At 37.2% G+C, this 21594-nt stretch overlaps 4 protein-coding genes and 1 long non-coding RNA gene across 5 annotated transcripts; 4 read left to right on the top strand and 1 right to left on the bottom strand.

Moving 5' to 3' along the window:
* The first annotated feature begins 1303 nt into the window (after positions 1 to 1303).
* LOC114729121 (heavy metal-associated isoprenylated plant protein 24-like) lies at positions 1304 to 1980 on the top strand. Its single transcript, XM_028916081.1, has 2 exons — positions 1304 to 1557; positions 1644 to 1980. Exons 1-2 carry the CDS (start codon positions 1404 to 1406, stop codon positions 1937 to 1939), a joined length of 450 nt encoding a protein of 149 aa, XP_028771914.1. The 5' UTR covers positions 1304 to 1403; the 3' UTR covers positions 1940 to 1980.
* A 934-nt stretch (positions 1981 to 2914) lies between these two features.
* Positions 2915 to 4450, bottom strand: LOC114729122 (zinc finger CCCH domain-containing protein 15 homolog). The gene is made up of 2 exons (XM_028916082.1): positions 4257 to 4450; positions 2915 to 3399 (listed from the first exon to the last, which is right to left on the bottom strand). The coding sequence occupies exons 1-2, from the start codon at positions 4353 to 4355 to the stop codon at positions 3265 to 3267; spliced, it is 234 nt and encodes a 77-aa protein (XP_028771915.1). The 5' UTR covers positions 4356 to 4450; the 3' UTR covers positions 2915 to 3264.
* Positions 4451 to 7184: 2734 nt separating this feature from the next.
* Positions 7185 to 12788, top strand: LOC114729118 (sulfate transporter 1.2). The gene is made up of 13 exons (XM_028916075.1): positions 7185 to 7431; positions 7525 to 7603; positions 9073 to 9208; positions 9562 to 9905; positions 10012 to 10060; positions 10164 to 10371; positions 10538 to 10712; positions 10857 to 10922; positions 11018 to 11131; positions 11269 to 11385; positions 11470 to 11596; positions 11801 to 12087; positions 12178 to 12788. Exons 4-13 carry the CDS (start codon positions 9579 to 9581, stop codon positions 12370 to 12372), a joined length of 1665 nt encoding a protein of 554 aa, XP_028771908.1. The 5' UTR covers positions 7185 to 7431; positions 7525 to 7603; positions 9073 to 9208; positions 9562 to 9578; the 3' UTR covers positions 12373 to 12788.
* Positions 12789 to 12930: 142 nt separating this feature from the next.
* LOC114729123 (uncharacterized) lies at positions 12931 to 14077 on the top strand. Its single transcript, XR_003738711.1, has 2 exons — positions 12931 to 13010; positions 13139 to 14077. It is a non-coding gene; the product is annotated as an uncharacterized LOC114729123 (long non-coding RNA).
* A 1445-nt stretch (positions 14078 to 15522) lies between these two features.
* Positions 15523 to 21073, top strand: LOC114729117 (tRNA modification GTPase MnmE). The gene is made up of 10 exons (XM_028916074.1): positions 15523 to 15723; positions 15827 to 16116; positions 16202 to 16340; positions 17127 to 17248; positions 17390 to 17593; positions 17724 to 17783; positions 18147 to 18285; positions 19075 to 19193; positions 19546 to 19770; positions 20448 to 21073. The coding sequence occupies exons 1-10, from the start codon at positions 15537 to 15539 to the stop codon at positions 20640 to 20642; spliced, it is 1680 nt and encodes a 559-aa protein (XP_028771907.1). The 5' UTR covers positions 15523 to 15536; the 3' UTR covers positions 20643 to 21073.
* The last annotated feature ends 521 nt before the right edge of the window (positions 21074 to 21594 follow it).

Raw genomic sequence — 21594 nt, 5'->3', positions numbered from 1 at the left:
ATGTGAGATTCTTTTTCCGTCAATAACAGATTTGCCTTATCTCGTCTTAGATTACGAAGAGATAAAATTAAAAAAAAACTGGAATTGCATGTTAGACAGAGAAATAAAGGGGACAACTTCACTTTCATGGATATTAATGGATTTGTCACTCCAGATTAAAATGCCTAAAGATAATGCTTTTCGTTACTTACCAAACCCATTGGTGGGTTTGTTTATATTCTTAGTGTGCCTCTCCTCACAGGCTGACACTATTTTATTTCTTACAGTTCCACCGACCACGACTAGCTACCCGCATCCTCCAAGCATCATTTGACAGGTGGTCAAAATTCGGAGGCATAGTTTAAATTTACAATTCTTATAATGTATGGATATGACTATTTCTGCATTGAAATTTCAAGTGTCCACCTCCTTCACTTTCAGATTGCGTGTACTTGAAGCATTAAACTCCTTTATCTCGCTGATTGCTTATAAACCTGTTACCTGTGTATCATTTTTTTTTTGGAACAATGGCAGAATTTAATTATACCAATATCTTAAAATTGAGTTATTTTTAAATTAATTAATTGTTTCTATTGGCCGAAAAGATCTCGAACAGTAAATGTTACGTTGGATTCATGTGAATTCAATTTACATCCCACCCTTTAATTTCATAAGTTTTTTTTTTTAACCAGCAATTTCTATAATATCCTCATTGCCTTTTTATAACTTATAAATCGGACAATATACGTCTTCATTTCATGCATGTCAAACTGAGCACCTAACTGAATATTTAAATCCATCAGACTATAGATGTATTAAAAATAAAAAAAAACTAGATATTGAGACCAAGCCATGTAAGCTGGAAGATTTCTCTGGGCCCCACCAACGAAGCATCTGTACTAGACACCGAGTCTCCGACACGGCCTATAAAAGTAGACGGTTTCATTGAACGAGATAAGGTTGGGTTGTGTGAGACATGAGAACAGTTAAAGAAGCTCATGCGGGCATACCAGTACGTTTTTAGGGCAGCATCCTGAGCAAATATTCATCGTCAACCTACGTTTGTTCTTAAAATTCAGGTCTTGGAAAGCTGGGAGCTAGGACTAGGATGGCCTAGATACAGCATATAACCTTTTTGTTGTCACTGTAACGTATACGTGTAAACAAAAAACGCAGAGCATGGGAGGAGTTAAAAGCTAAAGTACCTCCTTCCCACTGGTCACTGTCCCTGTTCTTTCTTTTGTGTGTTACCTACGTACCTGTGCGCTAACCGTAGTTCACTGCCTACTGCAGTTTAAAACCAAAAACCAGTTCATTTTGACCATTATTTAATTATCTATAGTTTTAGGCAGGCCATCTGTTCATATTAATCTTGCTTGCTAGTTTAGTTACTTGTGATTTGTGAATCGAGGGAGACGCAGAAAATGGGTGTCGAAGGCACTTTAGAGTACTTGTCGAATTTACTCAGCAGCGTCAAGAAGAAGAAGAAGAAGCCAACCCAGACCGTAGCTCTCAAAATCAGAATGGACTGTGAAGGCTGTGCACGTAAGGTGAAACGTGTGCTCTCCGGCGTTAAAGGTACGTACCTCAAAACTTGGAATTCCGACCTTGGTTTGACACACACGTACGTACACAATCATACATGTGTTGTGAATTATGCGCAGGAGCGAAGTCAGTGGAGGTAGACTTGAAGCAGCAGAAAGCGACGGTGACGGGATATGTGGAGGCAAAGAAAGTGCTGAAGGCAGCTCAATCGACGAAGAAGAAGGTGGAGTTGTGGCCGTATGTTCCGTACAATCTGGTGGCTTATCCCTATGTGGCTCATGCCTATGATAAGAAGGCGCCTCCTAATATGGTCAGGAGCGTTCCTAATACTGCCACCATATCTGAAACCACCATGGACGACACATACACCCTATTCTTCAGCGACGAAAACCCAAATGCTTGCTCCATCATGTAAGGCCATACTTTATTCCAAGCAAGGCTCTTGAGAACCAGTAAATTACAACTAGAAAACCGTATTTCTTTGTATTATATATGACTGATACTCAGATTGTTATTAGTGATTTGAATGAATTTGTTCGAGTGCTCTGAGTTCATGCTTAACAGTGATTTCTCTACGTTCAAATCAAGCTGATAGTGTGGCTGCTTCTCAAGAACGTGAAGGCTCATGGATTTTGGCCGGTCCATGCCATAGGGTCACTCGTGTGCAGATGTGCGTGTTTTAGTCTTAATAACTAAATTACTAGGAATCAAGTTTTATCAAGTTCGAGCATTTGCAGGATTATAAATATATTGTGTTAATTCACAAGTAGCATTTTTTTGCTACAAATTTACAAGTAACACATTTTTTTTTGGGGTGCAATACAAGTAATATTAATCAAGCGGGGAAAAACAATTGCGTGGCCCATTAAAGACACCCATTGCGGGTGGGCCCATAGTCTTCAAGAACTTTTCCCCCCCGGCTCTCTTGTTCTATTTTAAAATTTAAATTGTGCAGATAACTCTTTTATTTTTTTTCCCAATACAATTCCGGTAAAAATGAAAAGGGAAATTTGATTAAAAAAAGCCCTAATTAAAAACTTAATTGATTAAAAATGTCTAAATTTAAGTGCACGTAATTATGATTTATATTAATTTTCGGCATATTTGTCATGTGCAAATAATTTCTTTATTAATAATTATTACACATCCTTAATAATATGTTGCACACAAACACGAGAAAAATTACACTCATAAATCATAATTATATTCATTCAAATTTAATTCTTTTTAATCAATTAAATTTTCAATCAAGAAGTTTTAATCAAATTTTCCAAATTAAAATATCTTCACTTTCGACTTTTAAAACAATTTGTGCATATTATTGCATACCCTTTTTTGTTTTTTTTGGGCTAGGCATATTATTGCATAAGCTTTTAACACTAGTACTATATATCCAACCAATTCGAGTCTTCCACCAAGGCCATATCCACGGACCATAATCCACAAGCACATTTCCCTTCCAGGACGGCCCAACCTTCCCCTATTCCCGTATTTCGAACTTAAGTACATTTTGAGCACTGTATCCAAAAAAAAAAAAAAGTACATTCTGAGCATAAAGTAACATGTTTTTTGGCCTGAGCATAAAGGACCATCAGCACATCGCTAACATATGGAACCCAAAGAAAAAAGTAACCAGGATAGGAAACCTTAAACTGGAATGCAATACAAGCAGGAGCGAATTAATCCTTTACAGAAGCAGCCTCCAACGCAAGAGCAGTTTTGAGTGACTGAAAGTCGACCTCAGTAAAGTGAGTTATCAAACACCCATGGTTCATGCTGAAACAGCTCCCGGCCGTTCATTTGGATTATTCCTGCCGCAATATCCTCTGCACGTTTCCTGGATGCTTCAGCTTTCCTGGCTGAGGCAGCAGCATCCTGCAAGAGGCTAGGCATACATCAACAAGAAGGAAAAAGGTTCCTCATAAAACAGTAGGTACAACGTGCCATGGTATGTCACTCTCATTAACATGAATCCTTGCTCTAGGTAGTCCAATAATCCATAGTTCGCAATAAAAAGAACACCAGGCGTATCTATTCAAAAATCATTTCTAACCTCCACGATATGGAAATTGACAAACATGTTTCAAACCAAACACTCTGAATTTAAGATCATCCTCTCATTATGAATTAAGCTTTAATCTTATAGATAAGTTAAGGCAGAAACATAAGTGTCCTGAGTTGAATACTTCTGTATACTTCATTCTTTGTTTTTTCTTGCAGGATCATCACTAAGATTAACTAGTGCTAGCACTAAATCATGGCCAGTCGCAGAAGCATGAAATCCAGCGTCTCAATAATGTGGCAGGCGTTAGGGGAGAAAACCCCCCCCCCCGGGGGGCGGGGGGAGGGGGAAAGAAAAAGAATATGTGAGTATATGACTACGCTGAGAATTCTTGCAAGTTGCACTAGTAATCAATCGCTGAAACATTTGCACTAGTAATCAATCGCTGAAACAAAGTTCAAAGAAAAATTACAAGGATTTTCAAAATGCAAGCTTCCAACCAATACTTTAAATTAATCTAAACAAATTGAAATTAAAATTAATCAGCGATATAATTTAGATGATTGAAAGAAACAGACACATTTATCAGAAACCAAAGAGAAAAAATCCTCGACTTTTAGGCAAAATGGGAAAAAAAAAAAATCATTAACGCCACAGCAGTGGAAGAAACGAAAACCCTAATCGATTATGGGGAAAGTAACAGAGAGGGAGGGAGATATTGTTAAAAGACCTTCTGGCGCTTCCACGAGAGGAACTGGGACTCTGTGATGGGGCCGGCCCTTGGCCTCTCATCATCGTACTTTCCCTGTTCTTCCGTTTCAGCCCCCATCGTTCCGTTTACTTCGCACCAAATTGTAGCAGACGATCCGCCGTGGGAGAAGACAACCTCGTCAAGGAGATGATTAGATGAATAAGGATTATGTTTGGACATTCGACGGTGCCGTTTAAGAGGCAGCGTTTAGTGTGTGTATTGGTGTCGGAAGCCTCTTGGATGATGACGTGAGATTTTTTTCCCTTCATAATTTATAATTTAGGCACTTATTAAAGGAAAAAATTAATGAGTGTTATGAAATTAACCAACAAAATAAATAGAGTAAAAAAGAGATGTAGATAAGAAAATAAGAGAATAATATTATATTTTTTTACTTGCTTCACTTACGTCACAATATAATAGCATGTCCTATTTATAAATATAATCTTACACATAAATTATACATATACTTAAATGATAGACAGTGAACAATAAACCAAATGAATGTGAGTATGGGTGAATTACGAGATTAAAAGTATAATAGATTTAATAGTATAGAGTAGTGAAACATTAATACTAAAAAAATAGTAGGAGTTGATGAAATTAAAGAATAAAATAAGATAAACATCTACATTTGATATATTCATAACAATAAGAGTTTCCCCCCCCCCGGGTGCGGTCACAGGCTTTTTTAACCACATTTTAGGTAAGTTGCAAGAGATTGATCCTTCCTCTAAGTGGGCCTGCATTTATCAGATTCAGTTGGGCGGGCTCGTCTGTGCTTTCTCTTGTCCAACAACTGTAGAGGAGCCCAATTTCTTATGTATCAACTTGCCAGATAAGCTACTTAGTGTCTCTCATCTTTGCAAGTTCGGCCTGCCAATATTAAAGATATGAACCTGATAGCGATATTGCAGAATAAAAGGGTGTGTTTGCAGAATAAAACTAAAATTTGAACGTGATAGTCATGTTGCTGAATAAAATTAAGTCGAGCACATGACATGCTCATCATAATAATAAATATAAAGTTCTTATTATAATTTAGGTTATTTGGATCGATTTTGGATGGTCCAGAATAAATTTCAAATTTTTATATGTTTTAATTAAATTTTTGTTTCAATAAGTACATAATTTAAAATAAATATAATCTATAATTAAGATATCTTTAAGAAATAAATTTATTATTGAAATAATTATATATTAAAAATTTTAAATCTATGCTATTCATATTAAACTTTGAATGGTTTAGATTGTAGTGATGAATAATGATCCAAAATTAAGTACTCGTTCCTTCCATTAAAAAGTTAAAGAAAAAAGGGGGGGGGGGGTTCATTCATTCGACGTGCCGCCGTTCTCTTGCGAGGCATCAAAACCGGCCATGTCGTTCAATCACGACCTGGGGCCGAAACTCTCACTAGCACCGAGAGAAGAGAGAGATATGACTCAAACTAAAATTTGAACGTGATAGTCATGTTGCAAAACTAAAATTTGAACGTCATAGTCATGTTGCTGAATAAAATTAAGTCGAGCACTTGCCATGCTCATCATAATAATAAATATAAGTGCTTATTATAATTTAGATATTTCGATCGATTTTGGATGGTCCAAATAAATTTTCAAAATTTATATTTTTAATTAATTTTTGTTTCAATAAGTACATAATTTAAAATAAATATAATCTATAATTAAGATATCTTTAAGAAATAAATTTATTTTGAAAATAATTATATATTAAAAATTTTAAATCTATGCTATTCATATTAAATTTGAATGGTTTAGATTGTAGTGATGAATAATGATCCAAAATTAAGTACTCGTTCCTTCCATTAAAAAGTTAAAGAAAAAAGGGGGGGGGGGTTTCATTCATTCGACGTGCCGCCGTTCTCTTGCGAGGCATCAAAACCGGCCATGTCGTTCAATCACGACCTGGGGCCGAAACTCTCACTAGCACCGAGAGAAGAGAGAGATATGACTCTGAGTCAATTGTCGATACAATGCTCTCGGACTTGTAATACTACGATCCTGTTTAATACAAAATATTAAAAATAGGAGATAATAATTAAGATTGTAATAAAATTGTAAAAAAAATATTTAGGATGAGTAATTTTATTATTAGGATCAGACTAACCCATGAATGTGATGGTTCCTCAATTCCAAATACATAAATTTGTCTAGTTACATATAACAAGTAATCTTTTGTACTAAACACTCTTTTAACAATTTTTTTTTCAACTCCCATTCTAATTTTTATCCCTTATTTTTAATACTTTAAATATATGGGCCACGAAAGTAAACTACAGGGGAAAATGACATTCAACTCATCAAATTTGACCAATAAAAATCGGTAAGGTGAATTCAAATCTTACCGTCCACATAAAAATTTTGCTAGTGAATAATCATTGTAAATATCTTTGGAGCTTGGATGCATGTTTTAATCTTAATGAGTTTTCTAGACCTAACTCAACAAAACTTTTTTTTTGTGTTAAAAAAAAAACTCGTCAAATTTGACGGGTTGGGTTAAAATCCTAGGTGGAGCCAGCAAGCGCAAGAGTGCAATTTTGAAAATTCGACCACAGTCAGATTCCTGGAAGCTGCATGGTGGTGACCCTGGCCGGGAAGACGTCTATATTCATTGCCTCCACAATGCGACACGTGTGAGGTCTTCCTTGAAACCAAGGAAAAGAAATCCGCAAGCATACAGCGGCATTGACCAGCAAAGTCTTGCGTTTACAACTGATTACCCTGTTGGTGTTGACTTTTCATTTCATTTCCCATTTTGCCCCTTCATCTTCGTGGGGCTGTAGCTGCACCGTGAATATCGACCTTGCACGTTCAACGGCCAAGCTAACAATTTGATGTTATTCTTCCACAGAAATTATTTAAGATATATACGCGCTCTGATCTCCTGACTTTTCACTTTTAAGCGTCTCCTCTAAATCTCATAAGGGGCATCGAAAGAGGAAATTTTGAATTTTTTTTTCCTTTGCCGTTTTTATTACCTTCTTAGATGTCATTATTCTTCACTTGCTGGGTTTCGTTGTGACGTTGCACACACATTTCTTCGTTCCTATTTGAATTGCCTCCAAAGTCACACTATTATCAATGAAACATTATTCCCAAGCTGATTCGATGGACGTCGACTGTGGTATTATAGGTTAGTACAATTTCAGTGACGATTATAGATTCTTTTAACATGGACTAGGACTGGGTTTTCTGGTTTCTTTAACCCTTCTCCGTTCTGTTTTAGATTTTAATGTGGTGTCTTTTCAGAAACATGAGCACCGTCGAATGTGAAGAACAGAAAGCCAAGCTGTAACTATTCCTGGGTATTCATTCTTTTGAATTTTCACTTGTTCCTTTTTGCTGTTATGGTCGATGTCAGTCTTGTTTTGATTGCTTCTTCCCTCAAATCCCGATGAAGGACTAGTTAAAGAGGCATTTGTATTGGGGGGGGGGGAAGAAGAAGACTTTTCCGCGTTAATGCGGTTGAATCCTCCACTATTGATGGCTTACATGAGAAGCCATGAATGGATGGTTTAGTTGCAAGTCTTGTTTACTCTATTCTCCAAACATATATGATTTCGAAAGGGCCATTTTGGTGGCTGGCGGGGGCAGAACAAGTTAAGGTTTTGGCTCTCTCGTTCTGATAGGAGAACCAGTGTTCTGTTCTGTTTTGTCATGCATGCATGTAATCAAAGTAAATTCCGTAGAGCTATATTAGCGATGACATATATACAGTACTTTATTACATGGAATGGTTTATCTCAAAGTGTAAATAATCTCTTCAGCCGAACATAGACTTGAAAACTTAATTTTCCATTACATAACTCCTTATTTATTTTGTATCCTTACGTATAAATTGAAGTAGGCAAATTAAACCCCAAAAAAATGTTGGTCATCTCAAAATATCTTTCTTCCAAAAGGAACGAAAGAAAATGACAAAATACTCACTGTTCATCGCCAGGACAAACACCTTTTTTTTTTTTTTTAAAAAATTCAGCGTCTGGAAAAGTTAGGCTGAGATTTTGGAAGAAATCGACTTTAACTGCACAGCCCATTATTATTGGGGAAAGTCCTGTGCAACTCAGCCGTGTCACGCAAAATATCCTTGCGTTGTTGAGCATCAACTTGAATTCGTGATTCTCTAGGGTGGTCAACCTGGGTTTTAGCAAATATGAGCTGGTCAAACAAAAAAAAGAAAAAGCAATGATTTAACATGGGAGGAGAGAAGTTTAATTAAGATCATGAATTTGATTCCTTTCAGTCTTTTTTAAGAATGAAAATGTTTCGTATTGATTTCTGTTTCTTTCCATTCAAACACTCTAAATGCCTGGATGTGCATGAATGGTTATTATTTTCTGTAGCGTAGTGTTGTGGACTATTATTTTCTCGTGTTGCGTGCATTAAAAATCTGCAGCCACGTGTATCCGTGAAATTCAACTGAGGTGTTAGATTACGCTTAATCATATTCTTAGAATCCTCCAAATCTTTCGCGTCAGCAAATGAATTTTGAAATTCGGTATTTCAAATTGTTTTTTTCCCCCTTCCCTCTTATAAATCAAAGGCATACAGCTTCTCTGACTTCTAAGAAGGGCCAATTGACTTCATTAGCATCTAGCTGTTGCTAAACCCTGATCGCTAGTCGACCCACCTTCTCATATGGTATAAATTTATTCTCGTGGGATGGTTGGTCGTATTGAAAATCATGCTTGGTTTTACTTTATCATGCATTTTCGTGACGTGTGAGGAACGCGATTTCACAACCTCTCAGACTTCTGTTAATTTTCTACTTCAGCTTGAGAACTTTGACCAAGACCTTCAAGTTATACAACCCAATAGCCTCACGGCGACCTCGTGGCCTTCCGACTTGAATTAGTGACCAGTCATTACTGCATCTGTCAGCAACCCAGCATTCGCACCCTTTTGCTCAGGTTGGCTGATATTTTCTCAATTGTTGCTCGTAGTTACCAAATCTACTTTAAGTCTACTTCTGAAGTTGCTTTGGATTTGGTTTGGTTGGAATTGTGAATTGTGCATAGCATACTTGGTTATTAAACTCCTGAATTGAAGTACATAGAAGGGCTGCAGTGAGTCTGTTTTGCATGTAGCAATCATCATTTCATTATATTTTTATTTTTTATGAATAAATCCAGTGAATAGAGGGGAAAAAAAAAAGAGGGTACCTGGTCACAATATAACTAAAATTTCGTTAAAATTGTCTGCTATCTTATTTTTAAATATTTTATCGAAAACGCAAGGCTGGAGAAGTTTTTGTGCATTGCAGGCGAGGGTCTGTCTCCAATGGGAGATCCAGCTGATGAAACCCATAAAACAAAAGAGAGAGATGCTAGAAGTTTGTCATCTTCACAGGGTCAAGCACCACACCGTCACAAAGTAGGAATTCCTCCGAGACAGAACCTGTTCAAGGAATTCCAATCCCTTGTCAAAGAAACATTCTTTGCTGATGATCCTCTACGCTCTTTCAAAGACCAGACTAAATTCCGGAAATTCATCCTTGGCCTTGAGGCCGTATTCCCCATACTTAACTGGGGGAGAAATTATAATGCTGTCAAATTCAGAGGGGATATCATAGCTGGTCTAACTATTGCAAGTCTCTGCATTCCTCAGGTAACGTTGCTTTAAGGTTGTTCTGTTTCTTGACATGTAAATGAGAGTGACTTCTAGAACAAATAATTTCTGAAGGTTTTGATAATCATCCATGCTTAATAAACAGGATATTGGATACGCAAAGCTTGCAAATTTGGCTCCACAGTATGGGCTGTGTAAGACTCTTCATTTGTCACGAGCACAAGTAGCCTATATGTTTCCTTTGGATATATGCTGGACTGATCAAGTTTTGGTTAATGTTGTTGTACCACTTTACAGATTCCAGCTTTGTTCCCCCACTGATATATGCTATCATGGGTAGTTCTCGTGATATCGCCATAGGACCGGTGGCAGTGGTTTCTCTCTTGCTAGGAACCTTACTTCAGAGTGAGATTGATCCTATCGCACATCCATCTGAATATCGAAGACTTGCTTTCACGGCTACTTTTTTTGCTGGCATTACCCAAGCAACTCTTGGGGTCTTGAGGTTTGACGCTTTCAGCCAATATTTTTTTGTTTTTAATATAATTATTGTATTTACACCTTCTTAGTTACTACCACCAGTGTTTATACCATCTGCACCAACTTCTACGAAGGCTTCAGTTTGTTTACACGCCTTGATGAACTTATGGTCTGATTTGTTTTGGGATCAGGTTAGGATTTTTGATCGACTTCCTTTCCCATGCTGCTGTTGTCGGTTTTATGGCTGGAGCTGCTATCACCATTGCCCTTCAACAGCTTAAGGGCTTCCTTGGCATTAAAAAGTTCACAAAGAAAACTGATGTTGTGTCTGTGTTGCATTCAGTATTCTCAACAGCCCATCATGGTGTATGCTTTCTGCTCCTCTGTCTGTTCATACACATATATGCACAAACAATAACTTATATCAGGTCCTCTAATGTGCGGAAGTCCTTGCACAAAATCGCACCTGTCCGACATGATAAAACTGATTTGGTTTGTATAATCTTGCAGTGGAACTGGCAGACTATAGTTCTAGGAGCAAGCTTTTTGGTTTTTCTGCTGATTGCAAGATATACTGTGAGACATCCTAACTCCATTTCACTATTTATTCCTTTTATAGATTGTAGGCATATTATATATTGTTTTCTCATTTCTAATAATATGGTAATCAGGGCAAAAAGAACAAGAAATTCTTCTGGGTGCCGGCTATCGCCCCATTGATATCTGTTGTTCTCTCCACTTTAATTGTGTTCATAACCCGTGCAGACAAGCAAGGCGTTGAAATTGTAAGTTAGATATATTGCCTTTTTATCCTAAACTTCGTAGATTATGATCATATATTCATATCATTGGGAGATGATTGGACTGATGCCAGGAGAAGTAACAGTATTTATTAATGTTTGTCAATTGATGTGTTGATTAGGTAAAACACATAAATAAGGGGATCAATCCTTCATCTGTTAAAGAGATATATTTTAGTGGTGATTTCCTTGGGAAAGGTTTCAAGATTGGCATTGTGGCTGGCATGATAGCATTGACGGTGAGTTGATCTCAACACTAATATCTTCCAATGAAAAGCAAATAATTCGACTAACGTTTATAATTCTAAACTCTTGGTTTTCAGGAAGCCACAGCAATAGGAAGAACATTCGCTTCTATGAAGGATTATCATTTGGATGGAAATAAGGAAATGACAGCATTAGGAGCCATGAATATTATTGGTTCAATGACTTCCTGCTATGTAGCAACAGGTGAGCTTGAAGTTTGTCAGTTGCAAGTCCGAAAATGAATAGATTGGTTTATAATAACCTAGTAAAGTGGATAGCTTCGTAATTACCATGTGATTGGGTGTAGGTGGGATGAACTAACTATTTTTGTTATCACCAAAAAAAAAAAAAAGACTATTTATGCAGCCTATGACGTATGATCTAATCTGATGTTATTGCTATGTTCAGGTTCTTTTTCTCGGTCAGCAGTAAATTACATGGCTGGCTGCCAAACTGCAGTCTCTAATATTATTATGTCCATTGTTGTGTTCTTAACCCTACAATTCATTACACCTCTCTTCAAGTATACACCAAATGCCATTCTTTCTTCCATCATCATATCTGCTGTGATCGGCCTTGTGGACTATCAGGCAGCAATTTTAATTTGGAAGGTTGATAAATTTGACTTTATTGCTTGCATGGGAGCCTTCTTTGGAGTTGTTTTTGTCTCAGTTGAGATAGGACTTTTAATTGCTGTAAGTTCAATTCCCTCGTGCTTTTACAATCTCAAATTAATTATGAGTTTTGGCTCAGCCTGGTTACGCTATTGCTATATGTTGGGGCAGGTCACTATATCCTTTGCTAAAATCCTATTACAAGTTACCAGACCACGAACAGCTATTCTGGGGAACATCCCTGGGACAACTGTCTATAGGAATACCCAACAATACCCAGAGGCCACAAAGGTTCCTGGCGTGCTGGTTGTAAGAATTGATTCGGCCATATACTTTTCCAACTCCAATTATGTTAGAGAAAGGTAAACATTTATTGCTCGTTTCCTTATGCTTCTAATGGACCTGAAATGAGATTAGACAAGTGATTTCCATGCCGATCCTTTGTAGAGATTGTGCTGTTCATAATGTCAGGGATTGCGGGTCATCGTTCATATCATAAGATGAAGTTTGAGTACAAAATATTCAATTCTGTCAAACAACGCAAGGGAACTCCCTAGAAATCACAATATACCAGCCACTGAATCTTCCATGCTAGTGTTAAAAGGGTGGGGATGGGTTTAGGATTGATTTGAAGTTCTGAACATGAGAACAAACGGATACGGTCAAACTAAATCAAGATGGGTTCTAATCATTGCGAGAAAGGAAAGAAGGATGAAACAGTTGGATGAGCAATATAATGTGACCAAGCCGCTTTGCTGTTCAGAACACTGTGTATGCTGGAACTGTGTGTTAAGTTTAATTTATTTTCTTCAGTATAAAACATTGTACTCCTGCGGACCTTTAGTATAAGGGTTTTATATTTAGTGTTCTGTTCAAGTGTGTTCCCATGTTTGTTTTCTAAACCCTTTGTTGTTTTTTTTTCCCCAGCTGTGACTGACATTGATACCAGTGGCATTCATGCCCTCGAAGAGTTACACAGAAGTCTTCAAAAGAGAGATGTTCAGGTAAATAAATTAGCCCTGCTAAGCCTAAGATCCGCATACTCATCATTAATTGCATCGAAATCATTAAAAGCTTATGTACGAGGTGACAACAATTATCTTACGAAGTTTGAGTTTCTTGTGCTTGACAGCTTGTTCTAGCAAACCCCGGCCCAGTAGTGATAAACAAGCTTCACACCTCCAATTTTGCAAACCTGATCGGTGAGGACAAGATCTTCCTCACAGTTGCAGATGCTGTTTCATACTGTTCTTCAAGGCTGGCAGAAGAGCCTTGAAAATTTTGGTTATGAGATTGAGAGGTGCAGATGAATATGGTGTTTGTAAATAGGGTGGAAGTTGTGAACGATGGATGCATCAGCTAACTAGTCAGTATAAACAGATGGCATATGTGGCTCTGCCTATTTGGGATCCTTAATTGTCCTATGAAAGGGAAATACGAAAATACTGGGAGGTTCTTGTTGTGCACTCCAATAAGCTTGAATTTTTTTTGCCCCCCGTTAATATCTGCTAATATGATATGTCCACAGAGCTACTTCCCAGAATCCCAGTCTGAAGATTTTTCATTTCATGTTGAGGGAACTTCTCGAAAAATCAGTGGCCTTGCTGTGGCTATCTGCTGATGATGCCATTGTATTTCTGAGGCTATATCCTTCAGGAATGATAACTGCTTGCATTTATTAATGAAGCGTCTGATTTTTGCCGGGCAAGCTGTGAATCGTCGTTGTACCCCCAATCTTCTCTGCAGCTTTCGAAGCGAAAGTTCTGAATTGTAGATGCATGATTGCGCAGCACGGAAATGTGTGTGGACGGCTTTGTGTGTGCTGGGCTGCAAAAGATGTCTGATTCAAATTACAAGTATCCCTCACCTCATATTTGAATATTGAAAGAAAAGTGACATCATTAGCTAACAATTGGGTGAAAGTTCTTATCCGTTTCTACTGTTAACTTGTTCAAAGATGTTGGTCTTAAAGCACATGGAAAGTGAATGCAGTTCAGGGTTGGGGTTGTTCCAAGATTTATTTATGTATTTTCTTGAGATAAATTATCCAGGATTTACGGTTTCGTGATCATGGGTGTCTATACTCCTTTTGAGTGAGAAGTTTTCTAATATATACTTAATGATTTTAATGTTTTAATATAAAATATACGTTACTCCCTCCGTTCCTTATTATAAGAGACATTTGATGCTTATGGCATTTCTTATATATAAGAGACACTTAAAAGTTGTCTCTACTTTTTTGTGTTGATTTCCTATTTTATCCATATTTATTGTCTCCAACTCAACTCTCTCTCTCTATTCCCCTTCTCTTTCTTTCAAAATTCTCTTTCTTTCAATAATATAAGTTTTCTTTCATACTCTCTCTCCTTATTAATGAGGGCATTTTTGGAAAAGAAATTATATTTTTTACACATTGATTGTTCTTAACTAATTTTAACTGCTTTTTTGATCAACGTAATTCGGTTATTCGTCTCTTATAATAAGGAACGGAGGGAGTATTATTCTACAAATGCGAGAAGGCAACGTATTTCCCATTTTTCTTACTCGCTGTTGACTTTTTTCTTCGTATAAAATTGACAAGACTGATTACAGCTTTTTATTTAGAGGGTGTTTGGATAAAAACCAAACTATGATTTTAAAATATTTTTACGACACACGAAGTAAATATATAGAGAAGTTTATCTCAATATGCGAAAAAGTATTTTTAAAAAGCATTTTTGAGAATATCCAAACACCTCCTTAATTGCTTAGGTTTCACGTCCCAGGAAAACAAAAAAAAAAAATATCGCCGTATCAATACGAACATGACACAAACATGATCCATCAAATACGGTAAGCTTTAAAAATTTTAAGATAGAGCACGATATGTATGTATAATTATAATTAGACGCATATCAAAAAATTAAAATATAAAAATAAATAATATTAAAATTCAAGTATAAAATTGAATTTGGTTCACATCCAGGTTTTTCTTAAGTTATTGAATTGTCTTGGAACATTTAAAACGGGAAATTTAAATATGTGTTTAAAATAAAATGGCATGCATAAGCTAAAATACCTATCACACGTCAGATTGAATTACTTTTTTGAGAAATTATATGCATGTTTCACATAAAAAAATAATTCTTACAACTCTTAAGTATTAACTACTTGTGAATATAAAAGCTCAGTATATGAATATTAAAATTTGACACATAAATAAGACGAGAAAAATAATTATTTTATTTATTTGTGACATGTTTGTAATTATCCACTTTGTTGAATTGGACTTATATTTGTTATTTGATGCGCGCGCAAATTACTGGGTCAAGTTATAAAAACGGGAGAAGAAAGCACTGGGTATTGAATCTAAAAAAAAAGAAAGTACTGGGTAAAGTTACCCAAATCCAGATTACAAGGCCGAAAAAAGGAAATCCGGATTATAGGTGTTGGGCCTAGAACAGTCAATTGGGCCAGACAGGCAACAGATAAGCAGCGGGAAGTGCGGATAGATATCCGACGGGGCGGAGCCGCGCTCTGGAGCAGACTCGATGGCGCTCGAATACTTGCCTGCTGTCCGCCATTTCCTTCGTCGCGTGTGCTGGTTCTCTCAATCCCCTCGATCATACCCAGCCATAGCTCTACGGTTAAGCCCTTCTTTTTGTACTAACTGCCTTCTTTCCTCTAAATTAACAAGTCCCATCTCCAAAGTTTTGAAACCCCGCGCCACTTCTAAAGGTCTGGACTCCATTTCTCTTCGATATTTTCAATCTTCTTTACTTGCGCTTTTGTATTCGCGTTCTTGTTCTTTTTGTTTCTCACTTGCCTGATGCATGCTCAGAGAATTACACATTCTTTTCGAAGAAAGATGAGCGCTTGGCGGAACATGTTGGTGCTGCTCAGGATTTCAGCCGTCTTCAGAACATGAGCACAATTGCGGCCATTGTCACATCCTTGGGGGGTCCCTCTGGTGCCGTGGGAATCGTTCGACTTTCGGGGCCTTCTGCTGTGGCTGTTGCTACTCGAGTGTTTCGTCCTGCGAGGAAAAGGAAGAAGGGGACTTGGCAACCCACTAGCCATGTTGTGGAGTATGGAATGGTGCTCGATAAAGATGGCAATGTGATTGATGAGGTATGCAGAGTATCATCTATTCTTAGCCCGTGTTTGTCGGACGCTGTAGTGCGTGGACCTATTCGACTGCTCTCTCTGTTTACAGGTTTTAGTAGTACCTATGTTAGCCCCGAGGTCTTACACTCGTGAAGACGTGATTGAGCTTCAATGTCATGGGAGTGAAGTGTGTCTACGCCGCGTATTGAGAACTTGTCTGGAAGCGGGAGCTAGACTTGCTGAACCAGGTCATTTGCGCTTTTTGTCTCCGAATAGACACCATGGCGAACGTTCTTCTTTCATAACTTTTTCTTTAACCTCCAAATAGCCACCAGTTCAAAGTTTATTGCTGCTGAACTTATTCGTCACTGATAATGATATTTTTAAAAAACAGCCATCTGCACAGCGCTAGCATAAATTACTGTTCACAAGTTAACATGCAAGAATTCCTTGAATGACATTCCTTGATAGTTGACGGCCAATGCAAACGATCAAGAAGAAGAAAGAAAATAAATCATCATAAATTTATATGTAAAATTTTGTAAATTTATAAAAATTCGCATTATTTTGCAATTCATTTCATGCATCTATTCATAACAAAATTCCGCATTAGATCACATGCCAGGTAGACTGTTATATATGGTCAGTGATCTTATTATTGTGATCCGGAGCTTTTGTGTAATGGAAGTGACTTAATGCTGAAGTGTAGTAGAAGCCATAGGGGTTTGTCATCAATCTGTTGTTGGCTTCTAGGTTTTTATCATTTATCCTTGGAGGGAAAGGGAAAATAAAATGAGACCGAGTTATTCGCATATCTGAACATATAACATTTTGCATAAGGTTGCGGAGCACGGATGATGATGTTATTCTTGTTTGATGAAGCTTATTTTGTGGATTAATTAAAGGTAAATGATTTGTCTGGCAATCAATTTCCTTGCAAACATGAGGACCACCATAATGGTCACAAAGATACTTGCACAATACGTTCATGGATTGAATGATCCGGAATATTCACTGGTCTTTTCTTCTTTCAGGTGAATTTACTCTGCGTGCTTTCCTAAATGGTCGGTTAGATTTATCCCAAGCTGAAAATGTTGGAAGACTGATAACGGCCAAATCTGTTGCTACTGCTGATGCAGCACTGGCAGGAATCCAGGCATGTCTATTTCATAACTCAACTTTGTTTTGAAATTTAACTGCGGAAGTTATGTTTTTCTTGAACCTGGGGGCATCTGATGTTTGAATAATGTCATCTTATAGCTGATAAGCAGAACTAAATCCATAATCTCTTGGACAGGGTGGTTTCTCTTCTCTCGTCAGGTCTCTGAGAATACAGTGCATTGAACTGCTTACTGAGATTGAAGCTCGTTTAGATTTTGATGATGAGATGCCACCTCTAGATTTAAATTTATTAATGGACAAAATATGTACCATGTCACAAGATGTACGGGATGCACTGGAGACAGCCAATTATGACAAGCTTCTTCAATCTGGATTACAGGCATGATCTGGAAGACAGCTTTGTAACTAATGTTTGCTTCTTGTTTGTACTAAAGGGGTTTTTGTTCTCCCATATTATTCCACATAATACAATGTATGATATAATCACTGATATTATAAAATTCTTGCAGATAGCAATTGTTGGTCGTCCAAATGTTGGCAAGTCAAGCCTTCTTAATGCATGGAGCAAAGTATGTTACAAAGTTTTATCCTTTCCATGAAAATAAATTTAACCTGCTGTTATTAGATGAATTAATGCTATGATGTCAATGTTGGTATAAAGAGATTTATATTATTGTGCTCATATTCTCTTGCATTTATAATTTTCTGTCAATATGTTTCCAATTAATGCTTTGTGATCTTCACACTTTATTCAGCTCTGTTTGTCGGTGAATGACCCCCGCTCTCTACTAAAAATGAAAACTAAAGAATGAGAAAACAGAGAAAATAGAATATGATTTCATGATTATGTGGTGATTAGTAGCCTGCCGTGCTTGAACTCACATTACTAACAAGGGAGAGTGATTTTAGCGTGATGTTGTTGTAGTATACAGAGTGAGAGGGCTATAGTTACTGAAGTTGCTGGAACCACCCGGGATGTGATTGAAGCAAGTGTCACCATCAATGGTATTCCTATAACCTTGCTTGATACTGCAGGAATCAGGGATACTGATGACATTGTAGAAAGGATTGGTCAGTTGCTCTCTTTCCTCCTTTTAGTTAAAGGAAAATGTTTCAAATGTAATTGTATAGCATCTATAGTTGAATTCAAATGATTCATTGTGATCTGGTTTTTAAAACTTATTTTGTGTCTTTTGCAATCACATTTTTAAGCTAAATTGGTATAGCTTGCATGGATTATCTAGGATATTTATTATGATTAATTAGTTAATGATGGGTACTCGAATGAGATGAGAACCCTCCCCAAAAGCTAGCTATTGATGTGGGCATACCAACCTACTTAACCACCCCAAAGAGCATCCCATGCTCCTCAATGCGGGACTTAGACATCCCACTACATTTGGTCTCCATCGATTGGCCCTCTGGAATGTTGATGTCCTGGCAATTGCATTCTGCTTGTCATTTGGGGATACTGCATCTGACTTTCTGGCTGGTCGAAACCCTCTACTCTTCAGAACTCTCCATTTTAACCCTTTTTGGAGCCGTTATGCATTAATACTAGTTGATGGGTACTCAAGTGGGATGGGAGATTCTCTCCAAAAGCTAGTTATGAAGGTGAGAAAATCAATCCATTTAACTACCTCTAAGAGCATTCTATAGTATTCAAGGTGAGGCTGAGGCATCTCATGCTCTCTATGGTATCCATCAGTTAATTAGTTAATATTAGTTGGACATTGAGAATCTGCCCTATTTGACTTGTCTCTTTATATGCATGTTACTGGTTTGCTCGATTCTTTTGTCTCATTGTCAAAGTTCAATGGCCAGTATGTATTGAGATCTATATTTTTGTTCTCTTAATAGGCGTAGAGAGATCTGAAGCAGTTGCTATGGGAGCTGATTTGATTATCATGACTGTCAGTGCTGTTGAAGGGTGGACTTTGGAAGACACCAAACTTCTAGAAAGGATTCAATCTACTAAGGTATCACATCATGGTAACATGCTTCAGTTTTCTTTCTCCCATTAATTTTAGTATGATCTAGATTTATTCGATGCACATCGATGATAGATCTAAAGTGCTAATGTAAGTTTAATAAAGGGTGTAGAGGCAGCGTTGAATGAGAATACCATCAATAAAATATCTCCTTATACATGTAATATCAGGTGATTGTGACATAAACACCAGTCCGCTTAAAATATATAATAATTTAGCCTCGATACTCAGCTTGATAATTGGTACCTAAGAATAATTCTTGTATTTTTATGCTCTACCATGCTTTTGGAAAAGAGAAGGCATTAATTTCCACTGTTGTCAAATCTTCTTCTAACAACAGAGATCAATGGGATCTTCCACCCCTGCAATTCTTGTTGTGAACAAGATAGATTGTGCTTCTGGTGCTGAGACTGGATGGGCCGAAGTATTTTCCAATTTTTTCAGTAAACATGTGTTTACTTGTGCTGTGACTGGCGAAGGATTACAGGAGTTAGAGAGGGTTGTGCTGGAGATAATGGGTCTGAACGGCATTCCCACTGGGGGACGTAAATGGACGGTTAACCAGGTAATCTATCACTTAGCCTTGTCTCTTCGTCTCTCATCATGTTATTGCTTCACAACTGTCATACTTCTGAAAGGGAACCGAAAAACTTGAGATTTAGGCTACTAGGATCATTCATATATACACACACTCACACTTTCTTGTTCTAAATATAAGAGTTAGATAATTAATATAAGAAAATTAGTTAATTAAAAGTTTCCCTATAATACCCCTTTTAATAATTTATAGAGCAAACTAACATTATTACCTACGCACATTGTTCTGTGCAACCAATGGAGATAGCGCTTTTTTTTTTTTTTTGGGGAAGGGGGCATAATATAAGAGATAAAATAGATTAAGATCTTATATTTAAAATTAAAGCAAATTCCTTTACTAGTTCCTACATTTGGGACAAGAGGATCCATGTAGCAACATTATGTTTCAACCAGTAGTATTGAGGGTGTTATGTTGTTCATTGTTATGCTTTGATTCTGGGTCTTGGGAACCTAGTATGCTTTCAAGCTGGAGAGAAAGGAATCCAATTTACCCTGTCGTCACTAGTAGGGTCATCCAACCGTTGAGCCGAAGTAATTTTACCTTGTTCTAGTCTTTACTGACTTGTGCTAATGAAACGACGGGGTAAAAACAGAAAGAAAAAAAAATTGTCTTTTGATTGTGATAATGTAGTTATGTATTTTCAGAGACAATGCGAACAACTTGTTCGTACGAAGGAAGCTTTTGAAAGACTAAAAGCGTCGATAGAGGAGAAACTACCTCTGGATTTTTGGACAATTGATTTAAGGGATGCAGCGTTGGCGCTTGGGCAGATCAGTGGAGAAGATATATCCGAAGAGGTTTTATCTAACATATTTGGGAAGTTCTGTATTGGTAAATAGAAGTCTACCCCAGGATTTTTGGAAAATTGATTTGAGGGATGCAGCGTTGGCGCTTGGGCAGATCAGCGGAGAAGATATATCCGAAAAGGTTTTATCTAACATATTTGGCAAGTTCTGTATTGGTAAATAGAGGTCTTAGAAATCGATTATGCCCGTCAGATTTTTTCGGACTCTTCTTTTGGATCATATGCAAGCTTCATCTTGGTCACTACGCCAAAGAATTTAATTTAACTGCCGGTGGCCTAATGCCCTGATGGCACATGCATCTCCATAGAAGAAGGGAGGTTGCAAGTTTTGTTGGCAGGGACACCTCTCTTGAGTTTGTCGTATATGAAATGTGTTTCGTCCTATACTGGGGAGGGCGTGTTCAAATTACCCCTTGAAAAAATACTTAACCTAACCCGAGATACAATTCCGGGGAAAGATGATTTGAATCCTTTAACATTATAACTAACTTTTATAGTTCATTTCAACTCAGCAAGTCCTTCTGCTTACAATTTGCGTGTCCGTGGACCAACACGGATGCTCTGGAAAAAGATTCAAACCAGCAAATCCTTCATTTGCCTCTACTTTTTCCTTCGTCGTTCTTTTTTTCTTTTTAACAAATTTAAAAAAGATTTAAACATTAATTTACTTCTATTTAATATACATATTTAAAAGAATAACAATTCCACGATAATAAATTAAGGTACATTCATATGATGTGACTTGTAAAAAATATTTTCTTCCCGATGTGAGGAGCAAGCTAGGTTTTAATTCATAACCTTTAGCGCGATGTTTGTTAAAGCACAAATAGAACTAGAATCCAGCGGGATGTCGGTCAAAGTCCTTCAGAAAGCTTGGTGGCTCACTTCGAATGCATGGCGCATTGAGCTATTTAGAACTAGCTCTCGAGTCGAGAGTTGGATTTATTTGGACCATGAAGTCGAGAGTTGGATTTGAGTAGCAATCC

This window comes from Neltuma alba, unplaced genomic scaffold, assembly GCF_004799145.2.
Source record: "Neltuma alba isolate B1F8T4 unplaced genomic scaffold, ASM479914v2 tig00012604_pilon, whole genome shotgun sequence".
In the NCBI taxonomy this organism is placed as follows: Eukaryota; Viridiplantae; Streptophyta; class Magnoliopsida; order Fabales; family Fabaceae; genus Neltuma; species Neltuma alba.
This window is presented reverse-complemented; position numbering and strand designations above follow the sequence as displayed.

Bases quoted from the DNA above. Each gene is read 5' to 3' on its own strand.
- LOC114729121 (XM_028916081.1), top strand. From the start codon at position 1,404: ATGGGTGTCGAAGGCACTTTAGAGTACTTGTCGAATTTACTCAGCAGC. The intron at 1,558-1,643 runs GTACGTACCTCA...AATTATGCGCAG, and splicing joins TGTGCTCTCCGGCGTTAAAG to GAGCGAAGTCAGTGGAGGTA.
- LOC114729122 (XM_028916082.1), bottom strand. From the start codon at position 4,355: ATGGGGGCTGAAACGGAAGAACAGGGAAAGTACGATGATGAGAGGCCA. The intron at 3,400-4,256 runs GTCTTTTAACAA...AGCCTCTTGCAG, and splicing joins TCTCGTGGAAGCGCCAGAAG to GATGCTGCTGCCTCAGCCAG.
- LOC114729118 (XM_028916075.1), top strand. From the start codon at position 9,579: ATGGGAGATCCAGCTGATGAAACCCATAAAACAAAAGAGAGAGATGCT. The intron at 10,372-10,537 runs GTTTGACGCTTT...TTTTGGGATCAG, and splicing joins GCAACTCTTGGGGTCTTGAG to GTTAGGATTTTTGATCGACT. The intron at 10,923-11,017 runs GTGAGACATCCT...TATGGTAATCAG, and splicing joins TGCTGATTGCAAGATATACT to GGCAAAAAGAACAAGAAATT.
- LOC114729117 (XM_028916074.1), top strand. From the start codon at position 15,537: ATGGCGCTCGAATACTTGCCTGCTGTCCGCCATTTCCTTCGTCGCGTG. The intron at 18,286-19,074 runs GTCAGTTGCTCT...TTCTCTTAATAG, and splicing joins TGACATTGTAGAAAGGATTG to GCGTAGAGAGATCTGAAGCA. The intron at 19,194-19,545 runs GTATCACATCAT...TTCTAACAACAG, and splicing joins AAAGGATTCAATCTACTAAG to AGATCAATGGGATCTTCCAC.